We start from the raw sequence: 18,898 nt of genomic DNA, 5'->3' as shown, positions 1-18,898 counted from the left end.
GTGGGTCAGAAGTTTACATACACACAATTATTATTTGGTAGAATTGACTTTTTTAACTTGGGTCAAACGTTTCAGGAAGCTTTCCACAAGCTTCCCACAATAAGTTGGGTGAATTTTGGCTAATTCCTCCTGACAGAGCTGGTGTAACTGAGTCAGGTTAGTAGGCCTCCCTGCTCGCACACACATTTTCAATTCTGCCCACAAATTGTCTATGGGATTGAGGTCAGGGCTTTGTGATGGCCACTCCAATACCTTGACTTTGTTGTCCTTACGCCAATTTGCCACAACTTTGGAAGTATGCTTGGTGTCATTGTCCATTTGGAACCCATTTGCGAACAAGATTTAACTTCCTGACTGATGCCTTGAGATGTTGCTTCCATATATCCACGTAATTCTCCTCTGTCATGATGCTATCTATTTTGTGAAGTGCACCAGTCCCTCCTGCAGCAAAACATTTTTATGGTGGATTTGGAGCAGTGGCTTCTTCTTTGCTGAGCGGCCTTTCAGGTTATGTTGACAGGACTCGTTTTACTATGGATATAGATACTTTTGTACCTGTTTCCTTCAGCATCTGCACAAGGTCCTTTGCTATTGTTCTGGGATTGATTAGCACTTTTCGCACCAAAGTAAGTTAATCTCTAGGAGACAAAACATGTCTCCTTCCTGAGTGGTATGACGTCTGCTTGGTCCCATGGTGTTTATACTTGTGTACTATTGTTTGTACAGATGAATATGGTACCTTCAGGCGTTTGGAAATTGCTCCCAAGGATGAACCAGACTTGTGGAGGTCTACAATTGTTTTCTGAGGTCTTGGCTGATTTCTTTTTATTTTCGAAAGATGTCAAGCAAAGAGGCACTGAGTTTGAAGGTAAGCATTGAAATACATTGTCACGACTTCCGCCGAAGTCGGCTCCTCTCCTTGTTCGGGCGGCGTTCGGCGATCGACGTTACCAGCGTTCTAGCCATCACCGCTCCATTTTTCATATATCCATTTGTCTTGTTTCCATACACACCTGGTTTTCATTTCACCAATCAATCTACTTGTATTTAACCCTCTGTTTCCCATCATGTTTTGTGTGTAATTGTTTCATGTTATGTGGTGTTAGTTTACGCGCTTTACTTTTATGTTTCGTTTTTTGGAGCTCGTTTGATTTATGTAGTGCTCTCGTTTTTGGAACTATAATAAAAGTGCGCCTGTTAATTATACTCTGCTCTCCTGCACCTAGTAGAATATTTGTTTTAAGGACCAAGTCAGAATGTGCAAGAGAAAAAAGGGAGAGGAATGAGGATGGAAAAGAAAAAACACGCATTATGTGGAAGAACCTTAAAATACTACTCAGGTCTGGTTTGTTGTGAAATTGACTAGCTATGTCTTTGCGCAAAACCTGTCATTTCCTTACTGTAGCTATGTTACTCTACCAGACTGTATAACAGAAAAAGAAGAGGGACGATTCTGGAAAAAAAACATCAGGCGGAATTAATTACCAGTGTATCAAGTCAAGTAAGTTTCTAACACTTTGTAGCATTAGTAGTGCAATCTAAATTGATGGATTAAAGGTGAATTTAACCCTGTCTCACCTACTTAATGTACTAATCACTAATATTAGCATAACACTTTGTTCACAAAAATCTGATTTCTCCTCAACACAGCCAAATACATTTAAAAAATAGTTATGTGGTTAATAATTATGTCTGAAACACCTCCAATCATTGAGACAAAAAAAACCCACCACAGTGTCAATTGGTGGATTTTGTCTTTAAAAAATATGTCCCCTATTCATGTCTAAATTTGTAAGTTGTACAAAGAATCTTTGTCCTTCCAGGCCAGACCTCAATATGACACAGAGAGTGAGGAGGACCTCACCTTACTGTCAAAACAGGAAATGCAAATGCAACTAACCACTGCAAACTCTCAAATAAGGGAGCTTAAAAGAGAAAATGCAGCACTCAGACAATCTCTCTCCATGATTGAAGGTTAGCTTTCCTGTTTGTGGATGCTCCCACAACTAAGGTTTAGTTGTGTATATACCCATAGATACTGTGACGAGGTTCAATTGTAGGTGTATCTGTTAGTAGGTGCAGTTGTAGTGTCTACCAATCTATTAGTTGAATGCAAGTTTAGTGATAGCATATTACGTTCTATATATTTGTGCTCCAGAAGGTGAAAAACCTAAAGAAGGAGAGAATGAGACAACTTCAAAGGGTGTCTGTGTGTTTGGTTTAAGCATGATGACCAGAATGAGGTGTAGAGATTGAGAGTAGGAAAGATGATTAGAAGTTGGAAGGAGGTGGTTGAATGAATCTATACCTTCTCTGTCTGTCATACTGTGTGTTCCCAGACATGGCTGGTGGTTTGAGACCCATCTCCAAATCTCACAATGGTGAGAGAGGAAAACAGTGTCTAACCGTGTGTGTCATAGATTGTTGTTAGCTTGATGATCAGAATATGAGGAGTTGAGCTTGAGAGTAGGAGGGATGATTAGAAGTTGTAAGGAGGTGGTTGAATGAATCTGTATTAAATCTCTTTAACTGTCTGTCATACTGTGTGTCCCAGACATCATGGCTGGTGGATCCACACCATTCCGCCAACCCTCACAAGCAGCACTCCAAGACATAGCCGTCACCAACCTACCAGACAGGACGGTAGGGTGACTTCAAACCTTGAGCTGTAAAGTGGAGATGCAAACTAGTCACAATTTGAATACAAAAGCAGGTGTATTAACATTGTAACAATACAGCAAGCAGAAAAATACTGTATGTATGGACAGTTTCCTTAATTTAATGTAAATGTTTAATGCATATTGTAGTACAATGATAATGTCTTAAGTGTTTTAATTTATAGAGTTCCATATAGGATTATGCTAAACATATTCACGAAACAATTTCTCGTTAACTAATAAAACTGAGTACAGCAAGCAAACAACTTGAGGCATGGCAAGAAGGACTACGAGAATGGTTTTATAATTCAAATACATTTACTTATTTAATGTCATGCCCGGGGTGTAGTGGAGGAAGGAGTCCGACGCAGGAGACAGAGAGTTCAGAGTAGCACTACTTCTTTATTCACCAATCAGGTGAAAACAGACGCCACTCAAAACAAATGCCCCAAAAACACAGGGGAACTAAACAGTCCCAAAAACAACTCACGTTCTCGAACAACCGTGACTTACAGGCGTGTATAATGAGTACACATAAAACAATCCCGCACACCCAGCAGGCGGGCCGGCTGGCTAATAAAGCCCAACTAATAAACCTAATTAACAACAGGTGTAACTAATAAAAAGACGAGGGGGAGGAAAAGATCAGTGGCAGCTAGTAGGCCGGTGATGCCGAACGCCACCCGAACGGGAAGGGGTGCCTCCTTCCGTAGGAGTCGTGACATTTAAAGGGGTGGTTCATCGAAAAAATACTTTTAACCTCATGAGAACATTTGCCTAAGCATTAACCTTCACCAGAGACCGTTTTTAGGTTAGTTGGTTCAGTATTTAGACTTTTACTGGGGCGGCAGGGTAGCCTAGTGGTTAGAGTGTTGGACTAGTAACCGGAAGGTTGCAAGTTCAAACCCCCGAGCTGGTTAAATAAAGGAAAAATTAAAATAATTTTTTTTTTAAATATGCGGCATTTACGATTTTATCTAGAATGTATGAAAAACTACAGTATATGTATTTATACTCACTTTATGCAAGTAATGTTGTCTCATCATTGAGTTGCCCAAAAACAATCTGTTTTGCTTTAAAAATCGACCTAATGTTTTCTCCGGTTTGTGTCATCTGGTTGATACCCTTCCTCTTGGTTCAAAGATTTGCAAGTAAATTCTGATTCTGACCCAAGTCGCGGCTCGGCACGGATTAATAGAAAATTACTTCCTGGATTTTAATGAAAAAATTACTGATATAATTGGGAAAAATTAGGCTAAATATTTTAGCAAATTAATCTTATCCAGATTTAACTACAAGGGCTATTGCATTGATTGGAGGCACTGTGGGGTGTCTTTCGGAGGTTTTATGATAAACATTGACATTAAATTGGGTTTCTATGGGAGAGGGAGAAGTAGAATTTGCTGATGAACTAAACTAAATACTGATCCAACCAAACTAAAAACTCTCTGGTGAAGGCGAGGAAAATGTTCTAGTGAGATTAAATGTATTTTTTGATGAACCACCCCTTTAACATAGTTGATGAAAACATTAAAAAGGTAATACAACAGTTTCCATTTCAAGATAATACTTTATGAACAAAGCATTTATCTAAACATGAATCTGAGAGGTAGGCAGAGAACATATGCTTGACTCAAATCTAATATACTGTACTTAGAAAGGGGGGGGGGGTGAAAACAAGGGAGACAGAGAGAGAGAAGGACATAAGAGTTGTATAGTTATCACTAGTGCTGGGGGATGGGACTACATCATCATCAATAATGAATACATGACAATGTCAAAAACAATGTTTTTATTTTATTTTTTATTTGTTGTCAACTCAAGAAATTCTGTTTTCAGAAACTTTTTACAATCACGCATAATGATGTCAATAATCTATTCATATTTGTGTTCTGCAAAGTCCTAATATCGGTAACAATAATGGTTTTGTCCGAATACTCGGCACACCCCTATTAAAGCCAACCAGGGATTATTGCGCTAACAAGGTAAGGTTTTTTTTAGAACAGGTGCACAAACTCAGTGTAAATCAGAGCAAATCCTAATATTAAAATACTGTATTGAGTTCGGATATCATTTTTACAAATATTCTAATATCATGCAAAAAAAATAAAATAGTTTCTGTCCATCCACAAAAGAAAGTTTGAATACATTGTTGATAACTACTACAGTGCTGTACAAAGTGGAAATTTTGACCACAGCTTCTAAAGGCCCATGTTGTACAGGTGATACTAGCAGAGGGTGTTAAACTCCAGGCGAACATTATCACTCGACTGAGCAAAGAACCATCAAAGTGCATTTCTGAGCTCATGACAGCTCTGTTTCCCAGAGAGGTGATGGCCGTCTCTTCGTTGACAGGAAGAAATTTGAATGCATTCCGGGACCAGGAGGCAAAGAAACAGCTGTGCCCAACCAAAATGTCTGCCCTTTGCAGTAAGTTGCTTTGTATTTTTTTACTGTAAATCATGAACAATAACATGTAGAATTATGAAAGATAAGACTTTTACTTCAAAAGAAAGCAGAACTACTATTACAGTAAATGGCCAAAAGGGGTTTTGTAGTTTATTTTATTATATATTTATTACAAGAGTGTGAATGTGTGTCTGTAACCATATCTCAGGTCTATTAGTTTGTGCCAAGACTGGTGATTAATTTGGGGTTATGCAGGCTATTCAGCAAATTTGTTAAAACCCTATTTTCTTTTTCTTTACAGCCTTTTTAATTAGGCGAAAACCGATGGAGAAGGATGTTTTAAAAGTAATTTGATTGAAGCTTAACAATGAGTCTAAATTTTTTTTTTTACTTAAAGGGAGTAACTTGGAAGCTAAGGCCTAACTTTTTTATTTGTTAACTCAGTGAAAAAGTATTAAAATGTATAATTTTTCAAATATGATGTTCTCGTATCTGTCAACTTCTTAATGTACACTGAACAAAAAAAATCAAAAGTCTTCTATAGTTATTGCTGTAGTATCACTGAAAGATTGCTATAATATTATCATGAGATTGTCACGCCCTGGTCGTATTATATTGTGTTTGTCTTCATTTATTTGGTCAGGCCAGGGTGTGACATGGGTTTTTTGTGGTGTGTTTTGTCTTGGGGGTGTATAGAATAGTCTATGGCTGCCTGAGGCGGTTCTCAATCAGAGTCAGGTGATTATCGTTGTCTCTGATTGGGAACCATATTTAGGCAGCCATGTTCTTTGAGTATTTCTTGGGTGATTGTTCCTGTCTCTGTGTAGTTTCACCAGATAGGCTCGGTCACGTTGGTTTTTCTTTTTACTTGTTTTGGAAGAGAAGAGAACGAGCGCCATTCTCCTTTCGGAGATGGTGCTAAATGCATCAACACGGTCGGTCCCTGGGATTGGGCTGGCCAACACGATTCGGTTTGCTTGGAAGGAAAAGGAGTTGGAGCCTTTAGGACGGGAATCCTTTGGAAGGATAATATTGATGGGGATTCTAAAGCTGACGGTGAAGGACGTGTTTTGCTTCCAAGGCAACTCGTTGGAGGGAGCATACGACGTCGCGCTATATACAGAGGAGAAACACGATGATATCCTGAGAAGGGCAAGAGCAGTGGGAGGTGAGAGGCCGATGTGCCACTACAAAATAACAAGCCTGGCGAAGAATAACTTTAGGGTTGTAACTGTCAACATTTACAACCCTTACGTTAAGGACGAAGAGGTGAGGGCTTTTCTGGGGAGATACATGGATAACGTCTCCTCAGCAAGGCACCTCAAAGACTCCCTTGGGTTTTGGAATGGGAGGAGAGGCTTCCAGGTCCTCCTCAGAGAGGACCCAAAGGGACATGGTGGCTACCTCCATCCTCCTGCTATGTTCTCCCTAGGGGCTGACAGGGGGACATTGTTTTATGCACGTCAGCCCCCATTTTGCAGGCGCTGTATGGCCTACGGTCACATATTCGCCTCGTGCAGTACAAGAAAATGCAGATTTTGTGCATCTGAGGATCACGAGGCGAGGGAATGTGACAAGCCTAAGACGTGCCATGGGTGTGGCTCGTCAGCACACCTGTGGCGGGGGTGCCCGGCCCGTCAGAGGTCATATGCGTCTGCGGCTGGGGGGAGCAGGAGCGGGGATGGGGGAAGAAGAGGAGGGGAAGGAAGCACGCCTCATGACCAGAGTACAGGTCCAGAGGGGAAGGCCACAAGGAAGGAAGAGGAGCAAGAAGCGGCGGATGGAAGAGAGAAGGAAACGGAAGGCACGGGAGTAGGAGAACCAGGAAAAGCGGCGGAAGAAGGCAACCGAGTGGAGGAGCATGAGAGAGAAGAAAGCGAGGGAGGAGTGGTGGAGAAGGAGACGGTGGAAGAGCAAGTGGACTGGGGGGAAAGTGCCCTGGTGGAAGAGATGAGGGGTATGGTGGAGGAGCTGGCGGGGGGAGGGGGTGGTATCTCTCCACTGCCGCCATCACCAAAGAAGAGAATGAAGAGGAGGGTGCGATTGGCCGACAGTGAGGGAGAGGGGATGGCCAAGAGAGTGATGGGGGTGGGAGAAACCTCTGGGTTGCTGCTGGTTTCCCCAGGCCCTCAACTTCTGTTGGGTGGGGACACACCTAACAAGACTCAGGACTGGGTACAGGAGGAGGTGGGAAGTTTTTTGTTTGGGGACTCAGCCTCCCCAATTTTTTTTTCCAAACCAGCTGCAACACTGGGGAGGGGGAGGATTGTGGGGGTAGACCCAGGGTGCAGGGCACCCCGGAGCCAAACACTATTCCTGCATCCTGGGATGGTGTGATGGAGGAAGAGGGGGGGATGTCGGGATTACGGATGGTGTTCTCACCGGTAGATATGGAGCAGGGGAGCATCGGGTGAGTCTCCTGTTTTTTTGTTTTTTTCTGTCTGGGTTTAGAATTTGAGTGTATTACATGTTTTTATTTTTTCATGGAGTCTAATTTTACATTTGTTTGTTTAAATGTAAGGGGTTTAAGGGATTTTGTTAAGAGGAGGGCGGTTTTTAGTTATTTGGAGGGTGTGGGGTTTGATTTTTGTTTTTTACAGGAGGTTCACCTGAGGGATGGAGGGGATGTTAGTAGGTTTAAGAGGGAGTGGGACAAGGGGGAGTCGGTTTGGGGTGTTGGGGGGGTGCACTCATCGGGGGTAGGGATTTTGAATGGGCACAGGGAGGTAAAAGTGGAGGATTCTTTTGTGGTAATGCAGGGGAGGGTTATAGGGGTGGATGTCACGATAAGTGATTGTAAATTTAGATTAGTGGTGGTGTATGGGCCACAGGTGGTGGCAGACAGGAGGGAGATGGTGGACTGTCTGACGCCCCTGTGTGTCACAAATAGGAAATTAGTGATAGGGGGGATTTTAATACAGATTTAGGAAGAGGGGGATAGCACTGCAGGCGCCATTGCCAGGCTAATGGCTTGCCATGGTCTGGTAGATGGTGGTCTGCACACTACTCCGAAAATGGACGGTCCTACATGGCGCAACTCCAGGGGGGTTGAGCGGAGGCTCGACTATATTTTTGTACCCAGGTCTTTGGGTAAGTTGTCTGGGCGGCTGTTGCCTGTTTTCTTTTCGGATCACGACGGGGTGCTCCTGCAGGTGGGGTCGCCAGTCTGCCTCTTTGGTAGGGGGTACTGGAAGCTAGATCGGGATGTGCTGGAGGAGCAGGCTTTTGTTGACGGGTTTTATGGTTTCTTTCGGAGGCTTGAGGGCCTCCGGTCCATGTGCGAGGGGGTGTTAGAGTGGTGGGAATTAGTTAAGGTGAGGATTAGGGCTTTTATAATAGGGTATTGCAAGAGGAAAAAAAGGGAGGAGAGGAGGGAGGTGGATCGTATCCAAAGGTTAATTGAACTCGAATATGAGGCAGGCAACCTCGGCGGGTCGTTTGACTGGGAGAGATCCGCAACCCTAAAGGCGCAGCTCAGGGAGTTGCAGGAGCGGAAGGCTCGAGCTTTCCTGGAGCGTGCGCATAGTGGCTTTCTAGAACATAATGAGACTTGTTCTGCTATGTTCTTTAAGTTGGTTAGGGCAAGACAGAGTAGGAAGGTAATGCATGGTGTTAGGGAAGAAAATGGTAGTATAGTTAGAGAACCAGAGGATATGGTCAGGGTGACAAACGATCATTTCCAAGGTTTATTTAAGGAAAGGGAAATAGATGTAGAGCAGGGAAATGTGTTTTTAGAACACTTTGGGTAAGTTGTCTGGGCGGCTGTTGCCTGTTTTCTTTTCGGATCACGACGGGGTGCTCCTGCAGGTGGGGTCGCCAGTCTGCCTCTTTGGTAGGGGGTACTGGAAGCTAGATCGGGATGTGCTGGAGGAGCAGGCTTTTGTTGACGGGTTTTATGGTTTCTTTCGGAGGCTTGAGGGCCTCCGGTCCATGTGCGAGGGGGTGTTAGAGTGGTGGGAATTAGTTAAGGTGAGGATTAGGGCTTTTATAATAGGGTATTGCAAGAGGAAAAAAGGGAGGAGAGGAGGGAGGTGGATCGTATCCAAAGGTTAATTGAACTCGAATATGAGGCAGGCAACCTCGGCGGGTCGTTTGACTGGGAGAGATCCGCAACCCTAAAGGCGCAGCTCAGGGAGTTGCAGGAGCGGAAGGCTCGAGCTTTCCTGGAGCGTGCGCATAGTGGCTTTCTAGAACATAATGAGACTTGTTCTGCTATGTTCTTTAAGTTGGTTAGGGCAAGACAGAGTAGGAAGGTAATGCATGGTGTTAGGGAAGAAAATGGTAGTATAGTTAGAGAACCAGAGGATATGGTCAGGGTGACAAATGATCATTTCCAAGGTTTATTTAAGGAAAGGGAAATAGATGTAGAGCAGGGAAATGTGTTTTTAGAACACTTGTCCAGGCGGTTGCCGGAGGACATTAGAGAAGTGATGGAGGCCCAGATCTCACTAGAGGAGGTTGAGAGCGCTCTTAGGAGGATGGGAAAAGGGAAGGTGCCTGGGATGGATGGGCTGCCGGCTGAGTTTTATCTCAAGTTTTGGGGTATACTTGGACCAGTGGTCCTCGAAGTCTTGAAGGCCATCCTTGAGACGGGGGTCCCGGGGGATCAATGGCTGTTGGTGTGCTGTCACTTTTATATAAGAAGGGGGAAGTAACAGACCTTGGCAACTGGCGGCCGTTGACCATGCTGTGTGTAGATTACAAGCTACTTGCAAAGGTTTTAGCAGACCGGTTGCGCACAGCCCTTCCCTACGTCGTTCATGAGGATCAGACGTGCGGGGTAGAGGGCCGCTCTATTAGATGGAACCTACAGTTAATCAGGGACTCCATCGCTTGGGTTGAAGATAGAGAACTGCCTTTTATGGTAGCAGCGCTAGATCAGGCGAAAGCCTTCGATTGCGTGAATAGATCCTTTTTATTCAGAGTGTTAGGTCGATTAGGATTTGGGGAGAAGTTTATAGGATGGATTCGTACATTATATGTCGGAGCGGGGTGCCGAGTTAGTGTAAATAGTCACTTGGGTGAAGTTTTTGACCTCTCGTCTGGGGTCAGGCAGGGGTGCCCACTCTCGGCTCTCCTCTTCGTTCTGTACATGGAGCCTCTGGGGGCTGCCATTAGGGCAGACACAGGGGTGGAAGGTTTGCTGATCCCTGGAAGTGGTGGGCTGCGTGTTAAGATGACGCAGTACGCCGACGACACTTCCTTGCTGTTGTGCAAGGACTCGTGCCTGACAAGGTCCCTTGCCATCTTTGGGGATTTCACCCGAGCGTCGGGAGCAGTTCTGAGCCATGCAAAGTCTTCCGTCAAGTTTTTCGGAAGATGGCGCGGTAGAACGGATGTGCCTGGGGGTTATCTCTCTGTGAGGGGGCCCTGAGGATTCTCGGGGTCCATTTTGAGACCTCCGGCTCAGCGACGCTAAACTGGAACATGCGTATCGCAGTGGTACAGAGGAAGCTAGCAATGTGGAAAGCTAGGTATTTGTCTTTTATGGGCAAAGTCCTGGTCCTAAAGGTGGATGTGTTGCCGTCTCTTTTGTATTTGGCGTACATCTACCCATTGCCGACTTGTCTGAGGAGGCCTCTAGTGAGGCTTGTGTTTCAGTTTATGTGGAGTGGCAGGTGCGAGTGGGTCGCCAGGGCACGCATGATCTGTCCCATCGGGGAGGGAGGTAGGGGGGTACCACATTTCCCCCTCAAGCTGGACACAATTTTTGTTTCTTTCTTGTTAACTCTTGAAACTCCCCATCCCGGATCCGGGATTGTGACTAAGCCTCAGGCTCATTAGCATAACGCAACGTTAACGATTTCTGAAAATCGCAAATAAAATTAAAATAATGCGTTTGCTCTCAAGCTTAGCCTTTTCTTAACAACACTGTCATCTCAGATTTTCAAAATATGCTTTTGAACCATAGAAATTGACTAATTTGTGTAAGAGTATGCAAAGCTAGCATAGCATTTTGTGTAGCATGTAGCACGCAACATTTTCACAAAAGCCAGATAACCAAATAAATAAAATCATTTACCTTTGAAGAGCTTCTGATGTTTTCAATGAGGAGACTCCCAGCCACATACCAAATGCGCAGTGTTTCCTGAAAGCGTCTGTGTGTAGGAGAAATCGTTCCGTTTTCTACATTGCGCCTGGCTACCGAAACGAACCGAAAATGCAGTCACCTACAACGTGAAACTTTTTCCGGATTAACTACATAATATCGACCGAAACATGGCAAACGTTGTTTGGAATCAATCCTCAAGGTGTTTTTTCACATATCTCTTCATTGACATGCAGTTCTTGGAAGCTTGCTTCTCTCTCTCTGCTCCATGGAAAAATACTGGCAGGTGACTTTTGCGCACCAATTTCGGCGCAGGACACCGGGCGGACACGTGGTAAATGTGGTCTCTTATGGTCAATCTTCCAACGATCTGCCTACAAATACGTCACAATGCTGCAGACACCTTGGGGAAACGACAGAAAGGGCAGACTCATTCCTCTTGCGTTCACAGCCATATAAGGAGATCATGAAAGACAGAGCCTCAAAAATCCTTGTCATTTCCTGGATGCCAAGTCATCTTGGTTTTGCCTGAAGCTCACGTTCTAGGGCACGCACAGAGAAGATATTTGTATTTCTGGACACGTCAGAGTGTTTTCTTTCGAACAGTAGCAATTATATGCATAGTCGAGCATCTTTTTGTGACAAAATATCTTGTTTAAAACGGGAACGTTTTTCTTCCAAAAATGAAATAGCGCCACCATAAGTGTAAGAGGTTAACGGAGCTTGCTCAGCCAGTGATACACCCGTCCGGTTACCTTCTGTGGGTATTTTTCTCGTATCAGGCGAGAAGCATAATGGTGTGGTCTAACACGGGTCCTCGGGCGGAACAGCTGCCGTGGCACTTTGGTCATGCGGCCAAGTGGCTGCGTGCGCACCCAGAGGTTGAAGTTGCCCGAGTAGGTTTAGATCATAGGCACCTGTACGAGGAGGTCAGAAAGGCAGAGAGTCCGGCGCCTGTAGTTGGCATCTCGGAAGTGGTCTGGGAGGGAGTGCAGGTGCGGGGTCTGGACAGCAGGCTCAAGGACCTGAATTGGTTGAGCCTTCATAAGTGTTTGCCGGTACGTTCCATCTTGTACCGGTATAGTTTAGTGCAATCCCCCACCTGTCCAAGATCCTCTTGTGGCAGGGAGGAGACTGTGCGCCATGTCTTTTGGGACTGTGCCTTTGCCGGAGTAGTATGGGCTAGGGCACGGGTGTTGTTAGGTTTGGTAAAGGGGGATTTTGTATTGACGTGGGCCAGGTTAGAGAGGGGTGTAGGGAGAGCGAGAGGGACGGATAGGGACAGGTTTCTGCTCTGGCTTCTCATGAGTCTCTTTAAACGGGGGCTGTGGGAAGCAAGGCAGGACATGGTGAAGACAGGGAGAGATTGGGGGGTGGAAGGGATAGTGAGGAGAGTGGAAGGAGATTTGAGGGGGAGGATGAAGAGGGAGGAGAGGAAGTGGGGGCAGCATGCTGCTCGGGAGAGGTGGAAGGGGGGTTTAGGGCTGGGTGTCATTTAGATTTGTAAGAGGATAGATTAGGGACGGGGAGATAGGGAAAGGTATTTTGTAGGGTGACGGGGAGGGAAGATGCTCCCCTGAGGTTTTGTTTGGGGTTTATGTTTAGTTTAATTAGTTTAATTAAAAATACCATTATTTGAGTATGTATGTAAATTATGAGTTGTAAAGAATGAATGGTATTGAAGATAATAAATTATTTTTTGTAAAAAATGTAAAACAAAGATAGGCTGTATAGGTTTTCACAGTCCGTTTGTTGTTTTTGAATTGTTCGTTTTCATCTTCATTAAACATGTCTCAAGAATACCACGCTGCATTTTGGTCCGCTTCACCTTCACCAGACGAAAGCCGTTACAAAGATATACCATTGGTATATCTTTGTACAGTATATTGGTATATATATTGGTATAGTAGTGAATAATATTAGTTTTTGCCGGAGCACATTGTGTCAAACACAATGTAGCAGCCAGGTAGCCTAATATCTATGGTGGTGAAACGGACAACACTCTCTAAGGTGCTAATTAATTCAAAGCATTTCATGACGTCACTGCAGTATGCTTACATACTTGAGTATAGCTATGAGGCTTACACAAGTCAGAATTTCGCATAGCCTAATTTTCTAGACATTAGTGTACAGCAACACTTTTAGACGACACTGCAGAACACCCGCCATGTACACACATACTCAGCTGTGGGGCTTACAAGACCCCAATTTCATATCATTTTCAAGACATCAATGTAACAGTAGAACAAAATCACAATATGGGAATATCGGAAATATCAAATAAAATAAATCACTGTAGGCTACAGCAAAACACACATATGATAATATATAGGCCTCCTGCCTGTGTGATAATACGAAGCACATATTCAGATTACAAACTGTTCTGTGCTGTGAAGGTAAAGGGAAAAATATGTCCTACCTTAGTTTTCAAAACCTCCCATAATGACTCTCCCACGTAGACCAATTATAGACCGATCATTTCTTTGTCAGTGGGCAAACGTACAAAATCAGCAGGGGATCAAATACTTTTTTTCTCACTGTATGCCAAATTGGCCACTGGTAACCCTACCATACCAATCTACTGTAGATTATACCAAGTAGCACACAGGTTTAGACAACACCGCTTGAACAGGCCTGCTAGTGATTTAAAAAACTTTTTATGATGGAGATAAGTCATTAGTTTAGACCTCATCTGTGGTTTTAAAAACTCTACTTCTCCTTACCGAAATAACATACACATGATAAGACACGCACTCTACACACACGTACACAAGGATGTTGTATTGTAAATATGTGATTGTGTAGTAGTGGCCTGAGGGAACACACTAAATGTATTGGGTAAAGTGTTACGGAATGTAATATTTTAAGCGGTATATAACTGCCTTAATGTTGCTGGACCCCAGGAAGAGTAGCTGCTAATGTGGATCCTTAATAAATGCAAATACAAATAGGCAAACTTGCTCACTGCCTCACAATTGTCACACCCTGATCTGTTTTTGTTTGTCTCCACCCCCCTCCAGGTGTCACCCATCTTCCCTATTATCCCCTGTGTATTTATACCTGTGTTCTCTATCTGTTTGTTGCAAGTTCGTCTTGTTCGTTCAAGCTAACCAACGTTTTTCCTGTCAGCGCCTATCATTTCCCAGCCTCTTTCCTCGTCCTCCTGGTTTTTGACCTTTGCCTGTCCTGACCCTGTACCCTCCCGCCTGACCTCTCTGCCTGACCCTGAGTCCGCCTGCCGTCCTGTACCTTTGCTCCACCTCTGGATTACTGAACTCTGCCTGTCCCTGACCCTGAGTCCGCCCGCCGTCCTGTACCTTTGCCTTACCCTGGATTTTCGACCTCTGCCTGCCTTGACCTGCCTTTGCCTGCCCGTTGCCACAATAATCATTGTTACTTTGACAGTCTGTATCTTGATTCCTGATAACAATAGTGGAAATGCAAAATTAAGTTAATTTTAATTTGTAGCCAAAGGCACATCACATCTGTTAAATGTATTACATGTTTTTGAGTGCAGTGAGATATTTTTATTTTGGCAAATATTGCTTTTGTCACAGAGACTTATTTTACTTATCTTCCAAATGTTAAAACAGGAGTGGCCAATCTTCCTCCTGGAGAGTTACTGGGTAACCTAGTACCCAATACGTTTTTGTTCCAGCTCTGATCTAACACACCTTTAACACATCTTGGCGTTGATTAGCCAAATCAGGTGTGTTAGAGCAGGGCTGGAACAAGACAACATAGGCTACCCAGTAGCTCTACAGGAGGATATTATCATTTGCAGATAATAAATAATTTGTAGATAAAATCATGTTAAAAGGTTCATTATAAGTATAAATTTAAAACATACTGGTGATGATCTTAAAAGGAGTGTCTACCAAACGCTTCTTTCATACAAAATAACAGAAAATATGCTGCTCCCTTATTCCTCCATTGTGATTACAGTACAATCAATCAATCATCATAACTTCTCAGAGGCCTGGGAAGAGGTAGAAGTGCTTTGGTAGAGTGGTTCTGTCTTTGGTCGGCATCTGTCTGGGGAACTCTTCAAAGCGTCCCATGACCTGTATGGAAGAAAATACAAATATGTCATTGTGGCTCAAAGTAAATCAAAGCTGATCAATCATTCTATACAGTGCAATGAGGAAAGAACAATGTTATCTTTTCTGTTTCCAGATACTTGCCTTCCTGAACAATTCTTCTATATGATGATCACAGGCATAGGTGTTGAATGTCTCCATGATGTGTTTGACAAAAAAGGTGCCCATCTCTGGATCTCTGTAGGACACAGTATCTGAAAGCGAAGGGAATATAATGAGGGTTTACTCACATTGAGTTACAAACAATATAATGCCTGAGAATGTGTTAATATGACCCACTAACCTGGTGTGCAGGACAGGAGGGAGATGAAGTCCTTCTCTTTGTGCTCCATCCTAAATGAGTCACTCTGTAACCCCAGGTCAAGGCTGGACCCAGGCACTGCGTCACTGACCCAAACAGACCCATCCTCGACTGAAACAACATGCAAATCCTCTTTAATATAGAGGTGTTGCCTGTACAAAAGGTTTACATACATTTAGGAAATGTGTATTTTTATGAAAGAATCACCTCCCCTGCAGGCCTGAATGAGGATGACTTTGGGTTTGTTAATCAGTGCATTGCAGTTCTCTGTGTTCAGGTGTGTGAAGATGTTGTTGATGGGGAAGATGTCAAGATTAGGGTCCCCTTTCTTGTAATGGACACCCATGATGGCTCCCAGCTCCCCGTGAGACATCATCACCACGAAGACGCTGTCCGACAATAAGTGCTCCTCACGTTCAGAGAACACTTTCACAGCCTCGTCCATCTCCTGCAAGAGCATACTGTCAGTCACAGAGGAGAAAAACCAAAGACTAAGGAAACATGTAAACACTCTTCTAGAAGCAGGAGAGATGTTTCCTCCCTCTGTTTACCTGTCCAGACAGGTTTCTGTGTTTCACCACATCATATCCCAGATCCCTGAGAAGCCTCTCCATGTTCTCTTCATCCTTCTCTGCCCCTTGTCTCAGCATGTTCTTATCATCAAACTCCACGTTGTTTATGAGCAGGGCCAGACGCTTCCGACCAGACTTATCCATTGGAGGGTAAATCTGATCGAGCAAAGCAATGACAGGTGCAAAGGTTATTTAACAGTAATATAGCCTAGCAACAATTCTACTCAGTCAAAATATGTGTGGAAATTGGTCCCAATTTACAAGTCATGCTAAAACCACTGTGTAATAACAGTGTAGGTACACATTGTTACACAGTTATTGCAGTTTGTGAAATTACAAGTTGAAACTTTGACTATACTTTCACGCCTAGATTATTATATATATATATGTAAAGACTTTAGAGCAACTGTGTTTCCTAAACTATGACACCGGTAACCCAAGGGGTTCATAAGAAAGCTTACTGGTCGAATAGGATAACTATAAACTCAGAAGCTAATTCTATTGGGGCACTCAGAAAACCGATACATGTACACTGATCTATCCTTTGACAACGAAGTAGAGCTCAAACCTCGCTACCCTTCCTCTGAAGAATGTCCTTCTTAAAATCATTTGTGCTGGGGGTGAGGACAAAGGACACTGGCTGCTCCTCCTGCTGTGATAACTGGGGCGATGATGGTGCTGCAGGGAAAATACAGCATGTTACATTACATTTACAGTATCTGTTAAATTCTTACTAACTCTTATCAAGTCTAAGAGAAGTTTGGCACTGTGACAGACGTAACTGAATGGTGTATCAGTTTCACTCACTGGGGGCCAGACCCATTTTGTCAGAAAGTCCAGGATCTCTCTCCTGAACTCTGGCAATCATCTTCTCACTGGCTTTGCTCCCTTTCTTCCGCACCATATCGATAAGGCATCGTGCCTTCTCTGCCCTAGAGCTGTTCTCCTCCGTCACCGATTCTGTCTCTTCATCGTTCAGCACCTTGTCCTCCAAAAGGTCATCCAGGAGCTGCTTGATCACTGGCTTCGTCACACTGTCTATGAATGTCTTCCGAGCCTCGGAGAGCAACTTGTCTGGTGAAAGTAAATAGGATTTAATCAGAGCTACAATTTAGTCATTGTTGGAGTGATGTCTAAGTCTTATGCATCTGCTTTATAATTTAGCATACAGTGTATTCTACATTTCAATTTGTCCTTTAAAGTGACAATCTGCAGCTCGAACAATAACAAAGAGTGCACCCCGCCACTGATTTGGTAAACAACTGAGGGATGGGGCTGGAGAAACGTAACCACTCTCAAACTCATGGACAGAGCTATGGATGCGAAGACTGACCATCCATGATATCAACATGATAGTTTAACCATGATTTGAGGCTATACAGTGTTTTGTTTACAATTACATTGTTTACAAACAAATGAATAAACCAAGCTTGTATTTTGATGAGTATAATGGTTGAACTAAGCTCATGAGTCATCTATAGGTTGTTGTTTTTAAAATCAAGAATCAATGTGTATATCATTAATTTAAAAGTCTAACAATTGATGTAGCAACTTCAGTTTGTCTCTTTAATGATGCATGATTTTGTATAATATTTTGGTTCGTGTCTTACTTGGGGTGTGTTCGTAAATTCATTCTGGAGTGCCAGAGTGCGTTCAGACTGCGCTCTGGACGTTCGTTAATATCAGAGCGTTGTCAGATTGTCCGTTTGTAAACTCAGAGCATTTCGATCTGGCCGAGGAGTAGGGTTGATCCGAGCGTTCTGACCTCACAATGGCAGTCAAGCACCCTAGCTAACTGGCTAAAGTTAGCTAGCTTGCCGACGTTTACTCCCGGCATATTCAAAGCATGTTGAGGGTTCGTAAACTCGTCAGTTATTCTGCGCCCTGGCAGACTAAAATGAGCGCGCTCTGTAATCGGAGTTGATGGCCATAGCAAATTTACGAACGAACTCTCACACACACACACATACATTGTTATCAAATCAACTCCTCCATACAGAAAAAACGGGGGATCGACCGTGTATTTTGCCTGCACCAGTCAGTCTTGAGTTGGACGCCTATAGCGAAAGTGAAAGTATGCATGCTGTCGAAGTCGAAAAAAATTGCCCAGAATTCGAACAGAAATATTACAATATTCTTAATATTTATATTTGTCAGAGTAATACCATAAATACCATGTTTGTTAAAAACAAAGTGTACCAAAGCAAAACAGCCGATAATATTTGTACATATACGTTTTTATTATTTACCTGCCATTCCTTAGATGATGTGGATGAAGCTATTATTTTCTTTCTGCTAGCTATTTCGCATAGAATAAAGATATGCCTATTTCGCATTGAATGAAGATATGCCTATTTCGCATAGAATAAAGATATGCCTAGGCGTTCTCTTGATAATACTCCATCATCCCAAATGCTTTTCAACCTAGACTACTGGAGTCATAAAAAGTCTTAGCAACTTCCCGTATATTTTATACAGTAACCTGATTGGCTGGCTTGGTGCATATATATACATAACAGGTTTGTTGGACTGTGATATGCATTTAAAAATATGTTGTATTTTTCAGATTTACAATAAAGGAAATGTGCATTTCTATACTGTAGCTTCCAAAATATGTTTTTACAATTGAGGAGGAGTGCCAGGATGGCTTCAATACAGCGCAAGTCATCCAGGGTTTATACACATCATTTGTCAGAACCCAGTGGTCAGGACAGCTGAGTCCCTGCCCATCTTCCCGAAAACGTCTGACATCAATACTTTATTATATAGCTACTTACTATGAATGTGATATGTGGTTGTCCATATCTAAC

At 43.3% G+C, this 18,898-nt stretch overlaps 1 protein-coding gene across 1 annotated transcript; it reads right to left on the bottom strand.

Annotated features, from left to right (window-relative positions):
* Positions 1-14,556: 14,556 nt before the first annotated feature.
* On the bottom strand, positions 14,557-18,553 carry LOC135546340 (caspase a-like). Its single transcript, XM_064974685.1, has 8 exons — positions 18,338-18,553; positions 16,896-17,162; positions 16,657-16,766; positions 16,068-16,244; positions 15,724-15,964; positions 15,499-15,627; positions 15,300-15,409; positions 14,557-15,179 (listed from the first exon to the last, which is right to left on the bottom strand). Exons 1-8 carry the CDS (start codon positions 18,342-18,344, stop codon positions 15,087-15,089), a joined length of 1,134 nt encoding a protein of 377 aa, XP_064830757.1. The 5' UTR covers positions 18,345-18,553; the 3' UTR covers positions 14,557-15,086.
* Positions 18,554-18,898: the final 345 nt, after the last annotated feature.

Source organism: Oncorhynchus masou, chromosome 9 (assembly GCF_036934945.1).
Source record: "Oncorhynchus masou masou isolate Uvic2021 chromosome 9, UVic_Omas_1.1, whole genome shotgun sequence".
In the NCBI taxonomy this organism is placed as follows: domain Eukaryota; kingdom Metazoa; phylum Chordata; class Actinopteri; order Salmoniformes; family Salmonidae; genus Oncorhynchus; species Oncorhynchus masou.
Note: the sequence above shows the minus strand (reverse complement) of the source record. Positions and strands in the feature narration are given on the sequence as shown.

Coding starts and splice junctions, on each gene's coding strand:
- LOC135546340 (XM_064974685.1), bottom strand. Junction 15,628..15,723: donor CATTCAGGCCTGCAGGGGAG/GTGATTCTTTCA, acceptor ATGTTGTTTCAG/TCGAGGATGGGTCTGTTTGG. Junction 15,410..15,498: donor CCTCCTGTCCTGCACACCAG/GTTAGTGGGTCA, acceptor CTTCGCTTTCAG/ATACTGTGTCCTACAGAGAT.